Source organism: Phascolarctos cinereus, unplaced genomic scaffold (assembly GCF_003287225.1).
Source record: "Phascolarctos cinereus isolate Bilbo 61053 unplaced genomic scaffold, phaCin_HiC Scaffold_3;HRSCAF=262, whole genome shotgun sequence".
Lineage (NCBI taxonomy): Eukaryota > Metazoa > Chordata > Mammalia > Diprotodontia > Phascolarctidae > Phascolarctos > Phascolarctos cinereus.
The window spans coordinates 73,351,349-73,374,348 of record NW_027555736.1 but is presented as its reverse complement, the minus strand read 5'-3'; the positions used below and the strand labels follow the sequence as shown (position 1 = coordinate 73,374,348).

The 23,000-nt window shown below is 38.6% G+C and overlaps 1 protein-coding gene across 3 annotated transcripts in view; it reads left to right on the top strand.

The window, feature by feature from the left end:
* The window catches only part of R3HCC1L (R3H domain and coiled-coil containing 1 like), a 96,307-nt gene that overhangs the window by 41,097 nt on the left and 32,210 nt on the right, over window positions 1-23,000 (top strand). For all 3 annotated transcript variants that reach the window (XR_013485220.1, XM_020996810.2, XM_020996809.2), the window contains one exon: window positions 12,909-14,671. Coding sequence is in view for 2 of the 3 variants with exons in the window: in XM_020996810.2 (XP_020852469.1) it covers window positions 12,923-14,671 (1,749 nt within the window). In the remaining variant the exon portion in view is untranslated. The remainder of the gene's footprint in view (window positions 1-12,908; window positions 14,672-23,000) is intronic.

The window sequence follows — 23,000 nt, the reverse complement described above, 5'->3', positions numbered from 1 at the left end:
TCAGCACAGTGATTATACTAGCCATGTATATATAACTTCTGAACTTAGTCTGACTCTTCCCTATGTGCCAAAAAGAAGGAGCTGCTTCCTCATCTCTTCTTTGGGGCCAAGATGAGTTAACAATACTTAGCATTTGGCTTCATTTTAGTATTGTTTAGTTTATATTATTGTAATCGTTATATTTAATGTTCTTGTGGTTCTGCTTGCTTCACTTTGCATCAGTTTATACAAGTCCTCTCACATCCTCTGAATTCTTCATATTACTCATTTCTCATGACTCAATGTTCCATTATGTTCATATACTACAATTTGTTCAGCTCTTCCTCGGTAGATGGACACCCATTTTGTTTTCAGGTTTTTTTGCTACCCTAAAAATTATTGCTATAGATATTTTGGTATATATGAAGCCTTCCTGTCTGTCCTTGACCTCCTTGGGATATTTACATAGTTGTGGAATCTCTGGGTTGGAGAGTATAAACATTTTATGACTTTTCTTGCTCATTTCCAAATAGTTTTCTGGCTTGGTTGGATCAGTTCACATTCACAACTCTCCCAAAAATGTTGTTTCATATGCCTGATTTTCTGTAGCCCTTCCTATATTGACTATTTATAACCTTTGTCATTTTTGGCAATTTGCTGGGTGTGAGGTGAAATAAGGGAGTTATTTAACTTGAATTTCACTTATTAGTGATTTGGAATAGTCTTGCATGTGGCTGTTGACAATTTGTGATTTTTTTTCTTTTGAAAAAAAGAAATGGTTCTTGGTTGCACATATTTGTGCTGATTTCTTATCTGTCCTGGATATCAAATTTTATCATGTATTTTTGATGCAAAATTCTTTTTCCCCCCCAACTGACAGTTTTCCATAGCCTTATTGATTTTACTCATGCAGAAGCCCTTTTATTTATGCATATTTGTCTGTTTTCTCTTTTATGATCATTTCTATCCCTTCTTTGGTTACAAATTCTCTCCCTATCCCTAATTGTGAAAAGTACTTCTATTCTCAAATTTTTTTTTAATGTTGTAGCCTATTGTGTTTAAGTTACATTGTGGCACTATTCTTGTAGAAGTGAATTATTGGGACCAGTAGTGATTTAAAGAGGGAGGATCATTTGTAGGTATTTTCTTCTCATTGCTTTGGGAAGGAAAATAAATGGTGAGACCAGTACTCAGTAACACTTATGATACTGAATATGTGTCATGGAATGGAGATGGAAATAGATTGTCTACAAACATTTTTTTTATAATGATCTTCTCTAAAGGGTGGTGTAATATTAGAAGGCCAGGTTTTAGAGAAATAGGAAAAGTAGGTAAGGAAACATGGTATGTTAATCTAAGGCTTAGTTTTCAATGTCAAGCATATAGGGAATAAAAAAATTCAGAGATTCTCTGGAGGAATATGCAATATTAACCTCATTTTCTCTCTCTCACCTTCTTGAGAAGTGGCAGGCTTAGCAAAGAGATGTCAAGCAGCAGCTGCCCCAACCAAATTAAAATGTCTTTAGGAAATATTTAACAAAAGAAATAAAAATACAGTACAACGTAGATAATGTTAATTTATGGTTTTCTAAGTCAATATGGAGCCAGCAAGGCTGTTTCTATTTGATTTTGACACCAGTGGCTTAGTGGATAGAGAGCTGACCTCAGAGTCAGGAAGACCTGAGTTGAAAGTCCTACCCCTGACACATTCTGACTCTGGGACCTTGGTCATCTCTCAGAATATAAGTTAAACTGACCAGGTACCAAACTACATTGGTAGGGTTTCTTCACTGGGAGTTCCCTATTCCAGTGTAATCACAAGTCTGAATAACAGTAGCCCTGGCCCTTAAATTCAGTCAGTTAATATATTTATTTAGTCTTAGAAATATTCATAGCAAATTGTTTCCCACATACTTAAAATTGTATAACTTCTTTCAGTTGTCTTGTCTGTAAAATGGAGAGAGTTAAAAAAATTGGGGTGTCAGTTTTCTGCTGCTAATTGGAAATTATTAGCTCTCAGAAATTAATGAGTTGTGAGTATTTTTAAATATCTGGCCCTGATTCAGACCTTTGGTTTGACCAGAGTGAATGAACTTTCAACTCTCTAATCTATAGCTGTATTCATGTGTTTATACATATAGAGCAAATATCATATGGGCCAAAGAATGAGTACTAATTGTAAATGGTTTGGAGAATGCCTGTTGTGGGGAATAGTTAGTTGAAGAATGGAGGCAGAGAATAAGCATGACAACAAAGGATTTGGTAGGACATTCTAGGATATCTCCTCTATCTTCTTCCAGTGCTCTTGTTGTTCTCATATACCCCACTAAAATGCCTTTCCCTTCCCCAAATAGTTCGGTTCTGACATCAAGATCTACGGCATCATACGGACTGGAGCAACCCTAGCAGATTTGAACCTAAGTATTTCTTGGTCAGAAGAACTGTTTTACCTCGCTAGGGTTTAGACTCACTATAGGCCAGGCTCATTGTGATACTTGACAAAATTAGTGAGACTTTTGAGAGAAGTCCCAAGCTTCAATGTTAGCCATTTTCACTTCTGGCAGTCCTCCAGGTCTACATTTTTATGCTTTTAATTTATAACCAGACCAACTTGCCTGCTAAAATAATCTACCTCATTCTTTCATACCTCCTTATGCTTGCAAATGAAGGAATTCTCAGTGATCCCATTTAAATAGTCACAAAGGATTGTTGAAGGTCTTTTAAAAGTTTAGGATAGTAACTACTTGTCTTGTATACCTGAGATTCTTTATGTAGATGAATTCATAATATTGAAATTTTGAGACTTTAGTCTCCAACTTTTCCGTTTTCCCAGTCTTTTTTTTTTTATTATTATTATTTGAGGCTTCATTCCAAAAATGTTCAAGATTTTTGCTATGTACCGTAGTACTTCATTTATTTGGCAACCTCAGCTATTCACAGTACTAGGAACGAAAGAAGGAAGGAAAAAGAGACTCTGAAGAGCCAAAAAATAGATGTCAAAAAGTCTGTCTTCATCTCTTGCTCCACTTGAGACATGCTGGCATAGCAGATAGAGTCTTGTACCTGGAGGCAGAAAGACCTAGGTTCAGATTCTGCCTCTGACACTGACAGAGTAACCAGAAAAGCAAGTCACTTAATCTCTCTGAGCCTCAGTTTTCTCATCTATAAGATGCGGAAAATAATAACTAGTGTACCTCTCTCACAGGTTGTTGTGAATGTCAGATGAAGACCAAGTATGTAAATTATTTTGCAAACCTAAAGTATAATATAAATATCATTGGTATTATTAATTATTGATATTCCACTAAAGCTCCTGAATTTATTCATGAAAAAAGTTCCATTCATGTTCTGTTTACTGTTAAGGTCACCATCATCGTCCCAGTCACTGAGGCTCCTCTTCTTACTGTCAGCCTCTCTTCCTCACTCTCACTCCTAATATCATGTCCAGTCTGTTGGCAGGCCTTGTCATTTTTACTCTCACAACATACCTCATCTATGTTTCTTCCTCTTCACTCTCACAAGCCGATTCCCTGGGATAGGCCCTCCTCCCCTCATCCCTGGACCACTGCAATAGCAGCTGGTGGGTGTCTCCTCAGTCCAGCCCATCCTCCACTCCAGTTCTGCCTTGTGACCCCACTGTGAGTAAGTCTAGTTTTTCCTTAAAAGGTATTGACACCTTCTTTGAGACCTGGTTGGCACAGGGGCCAAAAAGTCCTGATTGCTGATGCCACTTCCTCCTCACCTGGGTATAAAACAACCACAAGGGGGCCTCAGGAGCTGCATTTGTGGTTGGTGCATCAACCTGAGTGAGTCTGGCACAGCAGCGACATACAGCTTGATCAAATAAATCAATCCTTGTTGAATATTCTTCCACTATGGCTCAGCAGATCTTTTTTGTTAAGTGGTGAATGACCTACCAGGGTCTCATTTTGTTCCTATATGAAACTTAAACTACCTAAAGACTGCCTAGAACCCCCCCCCCCCCCCCCCCGGTAAACTCAGCTGGCTTTTTGTGATTCACAAGATCAAATATACAGTGTTCTGTTTGACATTGAAAGCTCTTTAGAACCAGACTCCTTCCTGCCTTCCCAGTTTTCCTGCACTTGACTCCTCTCCAAGAACGCTGCTGTCTTGCTAGCCTGGCCAACTTGCTGTCCTTTGCATCCATTTGCAGACTCCATGCCTTTTCAAAGGTTGCTCCCCATACCCGGAATGTTCTCCCTTCTCACCTTCTTCTCCCGGCTTCCTTTGCTTTCTTTGAGAATCACATCAAATCCCACCTTCTGTAGGAGACCTTTCCCATCCCTCCTCCCCCAGTGCTTTCCGTGGGAGACTACCTTCCATTTATACTGTTTGTATTTTATATATGCATAGTTCTCCATATACTGTCTCCTCACTAAATGTGAGCTCCTTGAGGGCAGGCACCCTGCCTGTGCTTGCCCCTCTTCGTGACTGCATGCTTAGCATAGTGCTGGACACATTGTAAGCATTTAGTTAATGTTTGTTGATCAACTAATATGGTTCCTCCCACCATAGCAGGTTAGAAGTGAGGATAGTAGTAATTTGGGGTTGTCTTTGACCGTCACAAACTGATCTCCTTCTCTGAGGCTATACAACAGTGACTTTCATAGCAGAAAAGATGCTCAAATTGATCCAGTCCCACTGATAGAGTACACCAGACTGTTCTCTAGAATGTAGTGATTTGAACAGGCATTTGACTCTCGCCATTCAGTTCCCTATTACGGACCTAATTTATACACTCTTTTAGTTAATTAAGGTGTTCTGAATAACTTTCTAAAAGTATCTGCACAACTCCAGTGTGTACATCTCATCCTAAGGTGTCTTTGCAGAGAAGGCCCAGGGTAGTCTCCTGCTTCGCCTAAAAACTTGAGTGTTACAAGTTACTAATTTTATGGTATTGATCTAAAATATAATAATAAATTTTCCACAACCTATTTTGAACAGATGTAAGAGTGCACTACTCCTAAGCAGACATAGAAATTATTCTGTTTTTTCAGCTGTGAAGTATCTCATTGTATTAACTGGTGCAAGCACATTTATGGAAGAGTACGTTAAGAAAACTACTGCAGAATCAGTTGTGGTTCATTAACAGATTCCATAGTTATTTAAATGTGAAGTCACATCTCTGCTGTCCAAGTAGAATCTTTCCTATTATTATGCCCCAGATGAATGGCTCTGTGGTGTATTTGGATTAAGCCTGCTTTAAAGTGAGTCTCCTATGCAAACGAAGGGCACATTTTTAGAGTCTTATTTCTGCATGAGTCGTTGACATGTTGGGATAGAGAACCTTGATAATATAAAGAGAATATGTAGTATTGTGTATTTTGAATCCAGGGTTTATTTTTTTTTCCCTCCTAGAGATGCCTTTTTTTAAAAAAAATATCTGACTAGGTTTCACATACTCTTCAGATTGCTTTTATGTTTTCCTTTCCCTTACATGTACCATTATTTACACATTATGCCAATATTTCTTAACCTTTTAAATATCTCCTAAGCCTACTTTAAAAAAAAAAACCTTACACCCTACCAATTCTTGCTCCTTTTCTTTCAGTATCATATTTTAGTCCCTACTCCTAAACTCCATCCTTTTCTTGGTTATTAGCACTAGTCCTTTTTTGTTTTTGTTGTTTTTTCCCAATTCTTTAAAACATTTTTATTTAAAGCTGTGAGTTCCAAATTCTATCCTTCCTTCCCTTCCTTTACTCCTCCCTCTCTTAGATGGTAAGCAATCAGATATAGATTATACATGTGCAATTGTGTAATACATTTCCATATTAGTCATTTTGTACAAGAAGACTCGAATAAAAGAAACAAAATGAAAGAAAGTGAAAAATAGCAAGCTTCAGTCTATATTCAATCAATATCAGTTCTTTATCTGGAGGTGGATAGTATACTTCATCATTAGTCCTTTGGGATTATCTTGGATCATTGTATTGTTGAGAATAGCTAAGTTATTCATAGTTCATCGAACAAAATTGCTGTTACTATATACAGCACTCTCCTGATTCTGTTTACTTCGCTATGTATGCATCAGTTCATGTAAGTCTTCCCAGATTTTCTGAAATCATCTGGCTTACAGTTTTTTATAGCATAATAATATTCCATTGCAATCATATACCAGTTTGTTTAGCCATTCCCCAATTGATGGGCATCCCTTTGATTTCCAATTCTTAGCCACCACAAAAAGAGCTGCTATAAATATTTTTGTACAAATAGGTCCTTTTTTTTTTTAATGTCTTTGGGATATAGACCTAGCAGTGGTATTCCTGGATCAAAGGGTATGCATAGTTTTATAGCTCTTTGGGCATAGTTCCAAATTGCTCTCCAGAATGGTTGGATAAGTTCACAACTCCACCAACAGTGTGTTAGTGTCCCAGTTTTCCTACATCCCCTCCAACTTCCAACATTTTCCTTTATTGTCATATTAGCCAATATGTTATATGTCAAATATGTAATATGTCATGTTGGCCAATAGGTGGTGCCTCAGAATTGTTTTAATTTGCATTTCTCTGATCAGTGCACTGGTCCTTTTTAACAGCATCTTTTTGGCCCAAGGACACCAGTTGGAACCTTGGAGTATCCCTAATTCATTTATGTAAATCAGTGTTGTGACTGTGTTGTTCAAATTCCTATCTACTCAAGAACTAGCAGCATAAATTTGTTAATCCTAATGATTATTTTAACTTAGCGTTATTGTTTATAAATTAATATTTAAGTCCCTTCCCTTTTCTGAAGACTCATAAAACATCCATCACTTCAAAGAGAACATCATAAGCTTCATAGACTCCCCTTCTCTCCTGTATAAATGCTTTGGCCTTTAAACAGCAGTGACCAGTGAAGGTGAACAAGAGTCAAGAACTTACCATGGGTTCATTCAACAAGTATTGGGTGACTGCTTGCTGTGTGCAAGTGCAGGGGAAGATAAAAAATTTAGATAAGATATGGTCTTTGCTAATTTCTCAGCTTGCCCTGCCCATTTAAAAAAAAAAGTTATCAGTGAAGGTAAAGGGGAGAGTGTGGTATAGTGGAGAGAGTGCTGAACGTGGAGTCAGGAAGACCTGGATGTGAGTTCCATCCCAGACGCTTCCTAACTGCATGACTTTGGACAATTTAATTACTCTCGCTGAGCCTCAGTTTCCTCATCTGTAAAATGAGGATGTTGGGCTTGATGACCTTTGAGCTGCCTTTCCTATGAACTAAGATGGGAAACATTTAGCTAGAAAGTAGTTCATGGGAAAAATAACCTGGGGATTCTAGTTTATTGAAAGCTCAGTGAGGCAGTGGCATGTGTGATAGGCTGTTCAAAAATCTCATTCCGTTTTAGGCTGCATTAGTAGAATACAACATGCAGTAGGAGAAAGGTGAAAGTCCCGTTGTACTTTGCTCCAGTCAAACCACTAGATTTTAGAAAGGATATAGGCAAGCCAGAGCATGTGAAGAGGAGGGAAGCCACAGTGATGAGGGGACTGGAAAAATATTGTGAAAACACTGGCGTTATTTACTCTGGAGAAGAAAAGAGTTGTGTGTATGGGAGTGAGGATAGGGGAGACTATAAAGACTATCATTTTGACAGTTATTTTGAGGGAAAGAATGAAGACCACTAGGTAGAAGTTACAGGAATGCACATTTCAGTTTAATATGAAAGACCCTTTTCCTACCAAAATAGAATACCTTGTGAGGTAGTAACTTCCTTGTATCTGAAGGTGTTCAAGCAGAGGCTGAATGACTGCTTGTCACTTATGTTGTAGAAGAGATTCGTATGCATTTAGGAGTAGGACTAGGTGATTTTTAAATTCTCTTCCAATTCTTAAGATTATATGGTTCTGTTGATTGTTACACCTGCTTTTCTGGTGGTAGAATGACATTTGTCCGTCCTGGCCTGTACTAAAAAACTACGAAGGTTGATTGAGATAACTGGGGAATAGGTTCTGTGAGGAATCCAATCCTGAACTTGGCCAGCACAAGGAAAATATTTAAGAAAGATTTTGAGCTTATGATCTTGGAAGAAGCAGATGCTATGACCTAAAGTGCCCTGAAGCAAGTTGAGATTCAGAAATTTACCACGAACACCAGTTCTACCTAATGTATCCTCCATTGCTAATGAGGCAATAGAAACCCAAGGAGGTTAAATTACCTTCCCAAAGTCACCCTATTAATTTTGGAATTTCTAAGATTCTGATTCCTAAGCTATTGCTGTCTCCTGTAGACCAGTCAGTTCCTCAAGTTTAGTGTTATCAGATGTATCATTGTTGTAACATTATTAATTATGAAAAAGGACTAGTGAAAAAAGGTTTGAGCTAATCAAGAGACTGTGTATGTATATGCATTTAGCTTATCTGCAAGACTGCTGTAGACTTATAGATAAGAACCAAATACAGGATTAACATGTTGTGTTTAAGCATTACTTTTCCACTGGGAACCTATTATTAGAAAAAGGAAATGATTCTTCTGCCTATTTTGGGGGTACTCCAGAAAGAAGTTGCTTTTATGTCCCCTGAAGGTAATTTAAATAAGCATGATTTATCACGTGATTTATTTAACATATTTATCTAGGGTCAAACAGTATTTTTAAAAATTATTTACATAGCAAGTTAACTGACCACCACCTCTGAGCCCCCACAAATATTCTTTATAGGACTTTTATATCTCTTGTATTGCTAAAAATAAAAAAATTGGTAATGGTGGTGGTAAACTACTAGGTGATATTTGCCTGAGTACTTACTATAAGGGGTCTATGGTGATTAACAGGGCTAATTATTTCAGTGTGTTCTATTATATTCTTCAGCATGTTACCAAACTGCTGTGGGTGAACTATGCCGGCAGCATGATGTAGTGCATAGAGCGCTGGACTTGGAGTGAGGAAGACCTGGGTTCAGATTCTCAACCTTTTTGACCTCTAGAATTTGACATCTTCTAACCACTGTCCTCTTCTGGACACTGTCTCCTTTGTGGTTTTGGCCACCATGCTTCTTTCTGGTTCTTCTCCTGCCTGTCTTACTGCTCCTTTTCAAATTCCTTTGCTGTATCTTCATTTCAGGTTGTGCCCACTAAGCATGGATATCCCCAAGGTCTTCTCCTGGGTCCTCTTCTCTTTCAGTACTAATCTCGCCTGCTGATCTTATCAGCTCCCATGGGTTCAATTATCACCTCTATGTAGATGATTCCAGCTATATATATATTGCCCTGGTCTCTCTTCTGAGCTACAGTCCTATATCACCAACTACCTAATGCATACCTCATACTGGATGTCTCACAGTGCTCTCAAATGTAATGTAGCCAAAGCAAAACTCATTGTCTTTCTCCCCATTAGCTCCTCTCCCCTCCAGTTTCCCTGTCATTGTCAAGGACACCACCATCATCCCAGTCACCCAGGCTCAGAATTTCAGTGTCATATTTGATACCTCACTTGTGCTCAGTCCACATGCCATATTCTATCTTTTGCCAAGTTTTGTTTCCATCTTCAAAATATCTCTCATATGATATCCCCTTATCCTCTTTATACTCACACAGCTACCACTCTTGTGCAGGCCCTCATCAATAAGCATTTATTAAACATTTAGTACTGTTCCAACACTGTGTTAAGGACTATGGATATAAAGACAAAAATGAAATAGTCCCTTTTCTCAAAGAGCTTATTGTTCTAAAAGAGGAGGAAGCAAGGATGTGTGAGTGTGTGTGTTCGTGTGTGCACACAAGATACATACAACATAGATACGAAGTAATCTTAGAGAGGATGCCTCCTGTAGAAAGAGGAGTGTAAGCAGAATTCCTGGAGAAGAGGAAGGTATAAAAAGACTAGAAAGGTAGGAAGGAGCCAAGTTATCAAGGGCTTCAGATGCCAAACAGGATTTTATATTTGATGTTAGAAGTTTAGGGAGCCACTGGTGTTTATTGAATGTGGGGAGTGGTGTGTGTCACATGGCCATCACATGGCCAGATCTGTGTTTTAGGAAGATCAGTTTGAAAGCTGAGTGGAGGATGGAGTAGAGTGGAGAGGGGCTTGGAACAGGAGGCCAAGCAGAAGCCTTTTGGAATAGTCCAGGCATGAGGTGTGGAGGGCCTATACCAAGGAGCTAGCAGTGTCAGAGGAGAGAAGGGGTCATATGCAAGTGATGTTATAAAGGGAGAATCAACAGGACTTGGCAACAAATTAGATTAGAGAAAGAAAGAGAAGAGTGGAGGCTAACACTGAGGTTATGAGCCTGGGTGACTGACAGGGTCGTGGTGCACTTGTCCCATGTAATCAGTGAGTTCTGTTTGGTCCATTTTAATTTTCAGGAAGTCTGTTACTTGGATAAGGTTTTGCATCTCTTGTGCTACTAAGCTGCTAATGTTCCCTAAAAAAAGAGGTCTTAACCTCTGGCACTTAACTCTGTTCCAGTTTGTTCTTCTAGAGCACTCATTTACAAACTGATTTTTAAACTTTTGCTTCATTTCTTCTAGGAATTCCAGTTGATCTTGTGATAAAGTTGGGTTTTTCTTTAAGACTTTGCTTTTAGATGTTGTAGACTTATTCTCTTAGATATCTCTGGCTCCATAATAGTCCTTTACCATAGTTTTTTAATTTTTATTCTTCCAGCCTTATTCCTGAATTTGGGACTTTTTGTTAGGACCAGGCTCTGCATACTTCTGGAGAGAGTTTTGAGGCCTTTTTTGTTTCTGCTTTGTTTTCTTTTATATCCTGCTGTTGGTTTTTCAGGGTATTAAGCATTATATTCTTCAAGGATCTTAGCAATGGCTCTGACTAGGGAGCTGCAAATTTTCAGTATCCCTAAATGGTCTGATCTGGGGAGAAATCTGTTCGAGGCTTTTCAGGCTCCCAACCCAGGATTTTGTCTGAGTGACACAACTACAGGTTTTTCCCTGGTTGGGGCTTCAGGAGAGACATCTACTAGCCCCAGACCTGTCAGCTTGAAGGCTGGACAGGTTCAGAGGGACAAAGCTTCAGGCTTTTCTTTGGTTTGAGCTCCCTGCTCTGGTAACTCAGCTTCAGACCTTCCCCCTGGGAGATCCTCATCTAGGATCAGAATGACATACTTTCTGGAAATTCTGCCTATTCCCACTCCCTGCCTGGTATGCCATCCCTGTTTCTTGCCATGCTGAATCTGTGATCTTGCTCTCTTTTCCCTGGTACAGAGCTGTTGACCCTAGCCTTAGTCCATACTAGATCTGGGACCCTGTTCTATGGTAAGAGCAACATAGCTTCCGGCTCAGTTTGCTTCTGTTCCTGTTCCCTGCCTTGAGGGAACCTCAGGCTTTAGCACGGAATCTACAACCCAGCTCTGGAATCACTGACACATCTGCCAGCTCTTTTCTGTTCTCCAAGCTGAATCCTTGATCTCTGGAGGCTCCTTGCCCTTTTACACAGCCACAGGCTCCAGCCATGTCTTTGTGCTATAAAGCTCTTTCTTCCTGGCCAGACCTACTCTCCAGTGCCCAAAGTCATGTTGACCTTTGTTGAAAAAATGATGCATTGTGCTTTCTCCTTGGATTTCCCAATCACTGCTCAATCTGGTGATCTTCCTCAGTCTTTGTGGGAATATTTGTGGAAGAGAGCTAGGCTGTACCGCTTTCTCCTTTTCTGCCATTTTTGCTGGTTTCCAACCCCATCCAGTCCTGAGTAACCCCCAGAAGAAAGTAACAGTTGTCTATATTGGGGTGAAAGGAACAGTTATTATGGTTTTTTCCTTTCAGAATAAAACATGAACTTTGAACATTGCTGTCAGAGTTCTCCACCTTTTGGTCATACTCTCATCTTCTGCCTTTGTTTTCTGCTTTACAGTATCTCACGCACTCCATTCTAGCTAAAATATCTTCTTCTGAGCTCTTGTAACTGCCTATTTCTAAACTTTGGCCCACCTTAAAGGGTTGCCTAGTCACAACTCAGAAAGGAAAAAGAGAAGAGAAAAAATAGCTAGGGAACATAGGAGGAGCCCTTTATCCCTATCTAGTTAAATCCAGTAATAATAGAGGTGGAAGCTGGAAGTGGGCTTCGGATAGTGATGATTTTATCATTTCCTATATATTCAGTCTCTCTTCTTTCCTCCTTTCCCTCCTTAACCCACCCAAGTTCTATTATTGTGCCATGTACAAAAAATTCATAGAGTCCCAGTTCAAGTTTTATTTATGGACTGCTGCCTGCCTCTTTGGTCAATGAAGTCCAAGGATCTGGGTTCCTATCCCCCCCTCTGAGCCTTACTTCCTATGCTTTTCTGGCAAGTCATTTAACCTCTCTAAGCCTCAGGTTCCTTATCTATTAAATGAGTTGGTGAGATTAAATGACTTCTAAGATACCTTTCAACTCTAAGTCTATGATCCTGTACCATATTTTAGAAAGTTTTCCTTGATTAGCCTGTTCTATTTTCCAACCCATGAATGTAATTAATAACTCAGTTCTTTAGTTCAGCTCATTCATATTGATCTTTTTTATCTTGTCCTTTTACAAAGGCAAGTCTTGGGTCTGTTTGGTAATATATAACCCCTGAACACCTAGAGTATAATTTCATTCCTTGGTGACTCCTACTCTTCTCCCAATATGGATCTGTTATAGCCATGAGTAAGGTAAATTGTTGAAAAGTTGAGAGACTCATGGAAGAAAAAGTGTTTTTAATGTTGTGAACAGGAAGTATAAAGTAGAACAAAGGAATTTTGAAGAAAAGAAGGAAATCAGAGGTGTAATTCATGGGCTCGTGGATTATTTTGGAATATGTTTTTCTTGGTTGTATGACTAATTCTTTTCCAGGGTGATTTCCCCCCCACCCCCAACTCTGGAAATTTGCATTTCTTTAAGTAAGTTATTGACCTTAAGTTAGTAAACTGCTGGAGTGGGGGGAAAAATCCACATAACTGTTAGCTATATATCTAGTAGCAAATTAATGTGAACTAAGTAATTCTTTTTCTCCGTGCAGATTGAGGTGGCATCATGCAGCCTGATATTGAGAGATACAGACCTCGGGCCAGAAAGCCAGATATGGCCCTTTATGTACCCAAAGCTCGCAGAGGTTCAGTGCTTCCCATATCAAGTCATCAGGAAATGAGCTATAGTCATCTGAATGCTGTAGTGAAGCAAGGGCAAGAAGAAAGTCATCTGCCCTCGAAGAATGATGTCTTCAGAGTCAGTTGTGAACTTCAAAGACCTATTAGTAATCCTAGCAGACAAGAGCACAAGGCCAGGGATGGAAAGAGACCTAATTCAAAATCAAAAAAAGGCACATACTTGAAAGAAAGAAACAAAGGAAAATTCCATACTCAAAAGGGAACTCCCGAGTCCAAAGAAACATTCAACAAAAATCAACAAAAGATCCCAAATCCTAGTAGTTTTTCCAAAGTACCTTCACAAATACATTTTAAACCAAAGAAAGAAGAGAAATTTATGAATTCCAAAACCAGCAATATTTCAGTACCACAAGGACTACTTATATCACAATCTAGTACAGAAACCTGTGAGACTCAGGCTTCCAGTAAACCATTCCAAAGTGTGAAATTATGTGATTTCAGGAAGGAAGAACTAAGTGGAATGAGTTATGCAGAAGGAAACTTGAAAAACCGTGTTAGTACTGATTGTAAGGTAGTAGAGATGGGAGCTAGTTCTCAGTTTTTAGATGAGCCGGTAGGTTGCAGTCCTCTTTTGAATCCTGACAATGTGTTGGCAACCGCACAGCTAAACTCACATTCTGAAATTGTTCAAGAAGTTATCCATACAACAGCTGGCATACCACTAGACAACGAACCTAAGAATGTCAGTGACCTAACTGATGCAGTGTTCCTCAGCAGTGCAGCTGGCATCTTAGATCAGACAAGTGTGCATAGCATATCTGGGGTTGGGGATCCTGTCTCTGACCACGTGCACATAGTCAGTATATTAGAGAATGCCAATGATGTTGTGGATCCAACTTGCATGAGTGGAGAGTCTGAAAAGAATGGTGACCCTGCTGATGAGTCGAATGTGTGCTATGAACCTGATAATTTAAGTGACTTTGCTGATGAGACATCTACAGGTAGTGAGCTGGAGGATGACAATGACATCACTAAGCAGGCATGTATGAGCATTACAGATGCTATATCTGATGAGACGTGTGTGGGCAGCACCTCGACAATTGTGGGTGGAATCACTGAACAGGCTTGTAGCAGCATAAACAGTTTGCTAGAGTGTATGGGAGTAAGTACTTATATAACCCCTCTTCTAGTAGCTAACAGCTTCGAGTGTGGGAATGAAAACTCAAGCAACTTGACAGTTTGTACAGACGGTTACGTTGAAGATATTTCATCCAGTTATCAAGAGTCAATGGGAGGACTAACAAAGGCCTTGTCAGATTGTACCTCTTTGATACCTATAAAGAAGGAAGCATCCAGCAATCATGGTTCCTGTGCAGACTCTGAACTCTGCATGTTAAATAGGACAGAATTGCTTTCTAACAAGGCCTTGAGCAGTGATCTGGATTGTGCAGATGACATCACAGAGTCTTTGAATAATCTAAGAACTGGTGAAGAGTTCCAAACAGGTGAGGAAATCAACTCTGGGAAAGTAGAATATACTGTATCTTCAGACAGACAACTGGAACTGAAAGCTCCTCATCCTTCCTCCAGTGATGAAAGTGCTCCTGCAGAGGAGAGCTGGGATTCTTTGTTTAATGATGATGGAGATTGCCTGGATCCGCACCTTCTAGAAGAGGTAGGTTTAGATGAAATAGGATGAATCTGGGGATGTCTGTGGGTCTGAGACTACTCAGGCAAAAGTGTGGTGTGCATCCATGCTAACACAAAGTGATACTTATAGACTTAAAATGACAAAAGTTCAAAAAAATCTATCTGCTAGGTCTTTTAAATGAAACCTGTAGAATATAGCTTTGATTCAGTTAGTCATTGCCTCAGGGACTTGATGGAGAATGTTAAAGAATCAGGCATTTGCTGGTGGACAGTGGCTGCCTATTTGGGAGAGACAGAAGAACTTTATTTTAGAGAACTCTATAGTGACAAAATGAATATCAGGTTGCCCCTGTTTAAGATCATGAGTTTTCAGTGGGTATATTCCCATGCAACACATCCTCATGTGTTGTTTTAATTGGTTCCACAGAAACATGACACTAGGTAAAACAACATGGAGTTATAGAATTTAGAATGTAAAGGACCTTAGAGATTCTCTAGTCCTGGATCTTCATTATACCAATGAGGAAACTGAGGCCCTAAGAAATTGACTTTTCCAAGATTAAATAGTATTAAGCAGTAGAGTGTGGATTTGAAGCCAGGTCCTGTGATTCTAAATCCAGGACCCTTTTAGATAGTTAGCCCATAGGAAATATGTCATAAATGGGAAATACTTTGAGGCAGGGAGAATTCAGACTATGAAAGTTTGAAATAAGTATTTATAGAGACCTCAGGGTATATAATCTGTATCCTGGTAATAAATGTTAAATAAAATAATGCAATTAGCATAATTAAAATTTTAAAAAAACTTGAAGAAATTCATAAGGACGGTCCTTCCAGTGTGATGACAGTAAACAGATTGATTTTTGGGAAATTAATGCTGTTGAGCTTGAAGTACTAGCTTGTATCATTGCTGACTATACAATTTTTATCCTGGGTGATCAACTGAAGTATATTATACCCATCACCAATGTAGCATTGCATGTCCCTGCTATAATAATGTTCCTGCAAAGTAATATTGATTGGGTAATGCTATGAGGCGCATCCCTCTATTGATCCCTCTCCCCCTACAACAAATGTATTGTATTGTGTTAGACACTGTGAGTTGAGTTTATATTTATAAAACATAAAGAATACACTTCAGCTATCCTCTAAGAGTTTGCTCTCTAAATTAAAGGAGATATACTACAAAAAAAATCATAGGATTAATGCTTGTACGTTGTATATATAACATACAAGTGAATAATGAAGTACCACGGTGTTGGGTGCTTAGTGTAAGTTATCACCTCTTACAGCTGGTTAGGAAATGCTTTGTGTAGGCTTCGTGTAGGGGTAGCATTTTAAACTTAACTTAGAAGAATGTAGAGGGAAATTAGGTGACTAAGAAAAGGTTGTTCAGGAGAGAACTAGCTTCAGAGGAAGCTTTAAATTTTAGAAGAACTCCTTGCCTTGGGTGGAGAGCAAACATGTATAAGGTGGCAACAAAGTCATTTGGTTTGCTTCTTAGCTAACATATCAATTCAGTTCAACTCAAAAAACATTTACTAAATGCCTGTTATGTGCAGAGAACTGTGCTAAATATTGAGAGAGATAATGGTTTAGATAAGACATAGTGTCTGGCCTAGTAGGGGGATGAGTATTGCACACTACAAATAACTAATAAAAAAGAGAACATCATGAGTGAATGATCAAAATACAATGTGAAGTCCAAAGGGGAAAAAGAACTCACTGGCTGCGGTTTGGGAAAGAATCTAGGAAAGCTTCCCATAGGATATAGCATTTGGATTGGACTTCATAGAGTGGGTAATAATCCAGCAGGTAGAGGCAGGGGGACAAGGTGAAGTATTCCAGGGATGACAACAGTGTACCTTAATAAAGGGATGGAGGACAGCAGAATAGTCGAGTGTTACTGGATCATAGCATACATTGCAGAGAGTATTGGAAAGAGGTTGGCAAGATAGCATAATGCTAGATTTTGGAGGATCTTAAATGTGAGGCTAAGGAGTTTTGATTCTACTTGTTAGGAAGTAGGAAACAACCATCGAACAGTTTTTGGTCAGATTCCACCTGACCAGGTTTCTACAGAAGGAAGATTGGTCTGGCATCAGTGTGAATAGTGATTGGCATGGAGAGGGTGGTGGTAGGAAGACTCATTAAAATGAGTGTAATTGTACATGTGAGTGAGAATGAGGCCTATGCTAGGATTATGGCAGTGGAAATGGAAAAGAGAGATGGATCCCCCTGCCACAGCACCTCCCTTCCCCTCTCTCCTCACTCCCCGGACACCTCAGCTAATTGTACAATGTCATGTTAGACACTAGCTGGTGATGGTAATGTAGACTATTATATAGAATATATACTCTAAGAGTTCACTCTCTAGATTAATAATATGACATAGAAATCAAAGGATAAATGCTTGTACATTGTATATGTAATATACAGCTGAATTATGAAATGCCACTCTGTTGGGTGCTTAGTGTAAGGTATCACCTCTTATAGCTGGTTAGGAAATGCTTCATGTAGGAGATAGCATTTTAAACTTAACTTAGAATGAAAATAAAGAGAGATTATGGAAGTCAAATTAGCAGAAACTAACCGGATATGAGAACCTAGGGATTGTACCACTGATAAAAGTCAAGTCAGGAAAACAAGCAGGTTTTGAGAGGAAGGTAATAAGTTCAGTTTGGGGTATATAGAATTTAAGATGCTGATGGAACTTTTAAAAATTACTTTAGTTTTGGTTTTCAGCAATCATTTCCATAAGCTTTTGAGTTTTAAATTTTTCTCCCCCTCCCTCTCTACCTCCCTCCCCAAGATGGCATGCAGTCTGATACAGGCTCCACATGTATATTCCTATTAAACATATTTTCACGTTAGTCATGTTGTGAGAAAGAATTAGAACCAATAGGAGGAACCAAAAGAAAGAAAAAACAAAACAAAACAGGGGGGAAAAAAGCACAAATGGTGTGGTTCGATCTGCATTCAAACTCCATAATTCTTTCTCTGGATGTGGATAGCATTTTCCATCATGTGACTTTTGGAGATATCTTAGATCCTTACATTGCTGAGAAGACCTAAGTCTATCAAAGTTAGTCATTACACAACATGGCTATTACTGTGTACAATGTTCCCGTGGTTCTGCTCACTTCACTCAGCATCAGTTCATACAGGTCTTTCTAGGTTTTTTAAGTCCACTTGCTCATCATTTCTTATAGCACAATAGTATTCCATTACATTCATATACTACAACTTGTTCAGCCATTCCCCAATAGATGGGCATCCTCTCAATTTCTAATTCTTTGCCACCACAGAAAGAGCTGCTATAAATATTTTTGTACAGGTGGGTCTTTTTCCCATTTTTATGATTTCTTTGAGATATAGACCCAACAGTGCTATTGCCGGGTCAAAGGGTATGCACATTTTTATAGCCCTTTGGGCATAGTTCCAAATTGCTCTCCAAAATGGTTGTATCATTTCACAACTCCACCAGTTATGCATTAGTGTTCCGATTTTCCCACATCTTTTCCAGCATTTGTCATTTTCTTGTTTTGTCATGTTAGCCAATCTGATAGGTGTGATGTGGTACCTCAGAGTTGTTTTGATTTGCATTTCTCTAATCAATATGATTTAGAGCATTTTTTCATATGACTATAGATAGCTTTAATTTCTTAATCTGAACACTGCCTGTTCATATCCTTTGACCATTTATCAATTGGGGAATGACTTGTGTTTTATAAATTTGACTTAGTTCTCTATATATTTTAGAAATGAGGCCCTTATCAGAGAAGAACTCTCCTTTTAACAGTTGGAGAGGTACATTTGGCACCCAGGGAAGAAATCAGTGATAGAGATTTGGGAGTCTTCTATATATATACATGATAATTGAAGCCATGGGGTTGCCAAGAGAGACAATATAGAGGGAAAAAAGTCAAGGACAAAACATGAAGCAACACTTAGCTGGAAGAGAAAGTGCCAGAATAGAACAGAGAAGGAGCAATTAAACAGATGGAAGGAGAACCAATAGTGCCCAGTGCTTGGAAGACACAGAAAGAGGGTTGAACAGCAGTCTTAAATGCTGTAGAAAGGTCAGTGATGATGAGAACTGAAATATTTATACATCCAAATGAGTATTGTTCCCTTCAACGTAACTATCATAGAAACTATACAGTTATTCTAATGGTGCTGTCATTGTTGAAATTCATTTTGGAACTCCTCTTTAGAGAAGGTTAGAACCCTTTGCATTGCCTCAGTTACAGGAAATCTTCATCCCTTGAGTGTGGATTTGACTTTTGCTAACAGCTAAATGATGTTCTGTGCCAATTATGAATAAGGAGGATGATCAAGCTCGGTCACATTGCTTTTGTTTTGTTTTACTTTTTTTTAAACTGTAATTATGAAATAATGATATGGATTTTATGCCTGTGCATGTGACTCAGAAATTGATTCTAAAGGCCAATAACTTGGCAATCAGTACCTATGAGTCTGAAGTCTCAGAACCATAATGTCCTGACCTCATGTAGGATGTGGAAACAGGTGCCAAGTGACAGCCTTGTCACCTACTATCCAATCACAGGTCATAGATCCAAGGTGGATTGTGAAAGGGACCTGCAGTCAGGGGTGGATGTTCCAATGTGAGAAGCAGTCACAGGCCCTAGTTTGTATACTGATAAAGGAAGAAGTTCAGAAGCAAACAGCAGCTCTGTGACTCAGACCCCCAGGAGCAGAATGAGATCTCAGTTCTAGTCTCTTGCCTCTAGCCCAGTCTGAAGCCTGTAGAGGAATAAACAGGACAGAAATCCTAGACTGAAGGGTAGCCTACAGAATGGTCACTCTGAACCAGCTAGCTTATTCTGATTGAATCCAGCCAGCTAAGGAACTTGTGGAGCTTAGGTCAGGATGGGCAGTGATCAGACTATGCCCTGGATCAGACACTTTGGGTACACTAAAAGCTGTTTCTTGAAAGCCTGAAATAACAACAATCATCCCTGAAAAAGAGCAAGACCAAACTAGACCTTCCCTCAAGAAGTCTTCAAAGACTAGTCTAACATCAAGTCCAGAATCAGAAGGTGGGGCTGGAGCATTGAGCAAACGAAAAAGGAATCCATCATCAAAAGCTGTTAGATTGACAGTGATACTCAAGACACAGATCCAGAAAAAGACACTTCAAAACATCTACAGGCAAAACCTTAAAGAAAAACACAGTTGAATGTGTACCCCAATTCAGCTAGAATTCCTAGGAGAAATAAGCAGTGATTTTAAAATGTTTTTGTCAATGAGAGTGCTAAATGAAAAAAATGGGAAAAGAAATGAGAGCTATGAAGGAAGAATTAATCTTGAAAGATTGTAATTTTGGTTCTCATAGTGAGATCAACATTTCATATCCTTTTGGTATTGATGATAAAGGAGAATCATACTCTTTCTTAAAAGGTCTCAATTCTAGGCTTGTCAGCAGAAAATTGCCTAGTGGTATACTTAGTTTCTCTAGCTATTTTACTATGCTGAAGATGAGGTTACAAATGTTTCTGGAAGAGACCTCAATGGGAAGTATACCCCCATCCCATTAACTGGTGAGTTCTGACATGTTGAATTAAATATACATTTCATTGAAATGAATATGTTTTTAGTTACTTTATTACTACTTTCCGTGGGGGTTTTTGGTTAAAGAAGCATTGTTAGTATTTATTGAAATACTCAGTCAATGACATTAAGTGCCTACTATGTGCTGGGCACTGTGCTTAGTGATTGGGGATACAAAGAAAGACAAAAGACAGTCCCTTTTCTGAAGAAGCTTCCAGTCAAGTGAGGGAAAGAACATGAAAAAAACTGTATACAAACAACATATACAGGGTGTCCCAAAAGCCCTAGTGCTTTTAAAACTTTTAAATGTTAAAACTGCACTAAGACTTTTAGGACATCCTGTGAACAGGATAAATTGGAGATATTCAACAGAGGGAAGACACTTGGATTAATTCATAGTGTTGACTTTGTGAAGTTTATAACACATTCACACGTTCAGGGAACATGTTTTTGTTTGAGGTTTTTTAAGGGGCAGGCAGTCAGAAATGTTAAGTAAAGCTTTCCCAGATGATTTTAGAAATCTTTGAAAGCTAGAAGAGGAAGAGGAGGAGGAGCAATAGTGACAATAGTAATAATAATTAACACTTACATAGTCTGTTGCTTGAAGTTTACAGGTTTACAAGTTTGTGGTTACATTCTCTTGCTCAATCCTCCCAACAGCCCTGGAATGTAGGTATGATTGTCCTTACTTTTCAGATGAAACTTAGGCTGGAAAACGTTAAGGGACTCGCCCAATAAGTAGCTACTGATAGGAGAACATTGAGGGGGAAAAAGGCATTACCTAAATGACCTACAGTCCACCTAACATATCCTATTCTATCATGCCCTGTAACTCTACAAGTCTAGTTATCTTCATTCTCTTGATCCCACAGGTACTAGGGGCTGGTACATTAAGTCCTAATGTGGGCATCTCCCAAAATATGGAAACCCACTTAACTGAGTTCTACATTTGTAGAATTCTAAAATTGAGGTGCAGAAAAAGCACTCTGAATGACTTCCCAATTTCTTGAGTTAACTAATAACTTAGAGCTTTTCTCTTATCATCTTCTTCATAGTTTGTGGGTCACACTCTTCATGATGTTATTGTCATCCTATCCTTCTACTTCCATGGGCCACCCTCCCATTTTTGTAAATCTTTGAAAAAGAATGTCGCTAAGGAGCTATCCCCCAGAAAATAATCCTCCTTTTTTTAAAAAAAGTTTTATTGACGTGTTTTGTTTTCGCATTACAAACATTTCCAGATTACCCCCACTCTATGATAGCTCTCTTGTGACAAAGTAAAACAATTCAGCAAAACTAACCATACAGTGACTCCACAGAAGTTACATGCAGTATTTTGTGTCTGTTGTACCCCAGTGTCTCTTTAAATGTTCTTAAAATGAACAGAAAGATATTTTCTTTATCATCCCATTGAAAAAAAGAGAAAAGAGAAACTAATACCTTGGAACAAATATTCAGTCAAGCAAAATAGGTTTCCTCAGTGGCTGTATATAGAAATATATCTTCCTAATTTTGTACCTTAAACCTATCCTCTCTTGGTCAGAGAGTAGATAGTGTCTCCTCATCAGGACTGTAGAATCATGGATGATCATTGTATTAATCATAGTAGTTACAGCTTTTGAAGGTGTTTGTCTTTGCAGTGTTGTTATTGTAGAAATTGTTCTCCTGCTTCTGTTCATTTCATTCTTCAAAAGTTTTCAAGATTGTTCTTTTTCATAATATGGATGTTATAATATAAATTGTTCCTCTAGTTCTGTATATTTAACTTTGCATTAGTTCATACAAATCTTTGTATGTCTCTTTGAGGCCATCTCTTTCCTCATTTCTGACAGTGTAACAGTATTCCATCACATTTATATACAACAAATGACTTAACCTTTCCTTGATTGATGGGCATCCCTTTAGTTTCCAGTGTTTTGCCATAACAAAAAGAGCTGCTCGTGTAAGACCTTTTTCTGTTTCTTTGATCTCTCTTGAAAATATATGGGTCAAGGAGCATGCAACTTTTTATACATAATTCCTAATTGCTTTCCAGAATGGTTATACCTATTCAGTGCCGTTTTTCCCCACAGCTCCTCCAACATTTACCATAAAGCTAAGATTAAATGGAAAACAATTAATCAGGGGGAAAATCTTAGCAGAAGATTTCTCTGATATAGGTTTTGTTTCCAAAATATATATAGAACTGATTCAAATTTGTAACAATAAGAGCAAGTCTTCAATTGACAAATGGCTAAGGATATGAACAGGCAGTTCTCAAGGGAAGAAACCTAGGCTGTCTGTAGCCATATACAAAAATGCTTTAAATTGCTCCTTATTGGAGAAATGCAAATTAAAACAATTCTGAGATTGCACCTCAGATTGGCAAAGATGACAACAAAAAAAGGAAAGTTACCCTTCCATTTGAGAAGGGATATCTAGACTTCTCTGAACATCTCATTACCAGATTTATAGATATTGCAGAAATGGAACAAGAAATAACCGCTCAAGGCTTTCCCTTTTTAACTTCCTTGTGGGTGTTGTATTTTTAAATGTTCATATTAATTTTGGCTTGGATTAGACACTTTGCTCTCTTTATTTTTATTTTTTTTGTTTTTTGTTTGTTTGTTTGCTTTAGGCAATTGGGGTTAAGTAACTTGCCCAGGGTCACATAGCTAGTAAGTGTCAAGTGTGTGGCCTGAGGCCGCATTTGAACTCAGGTCCTCCTGACTTCAGGGCCGGTGTTCTGTCCACTGTGCCACCTAGCTGCCCTTAACTCTTAAGTAAGACCATTCTGCTCA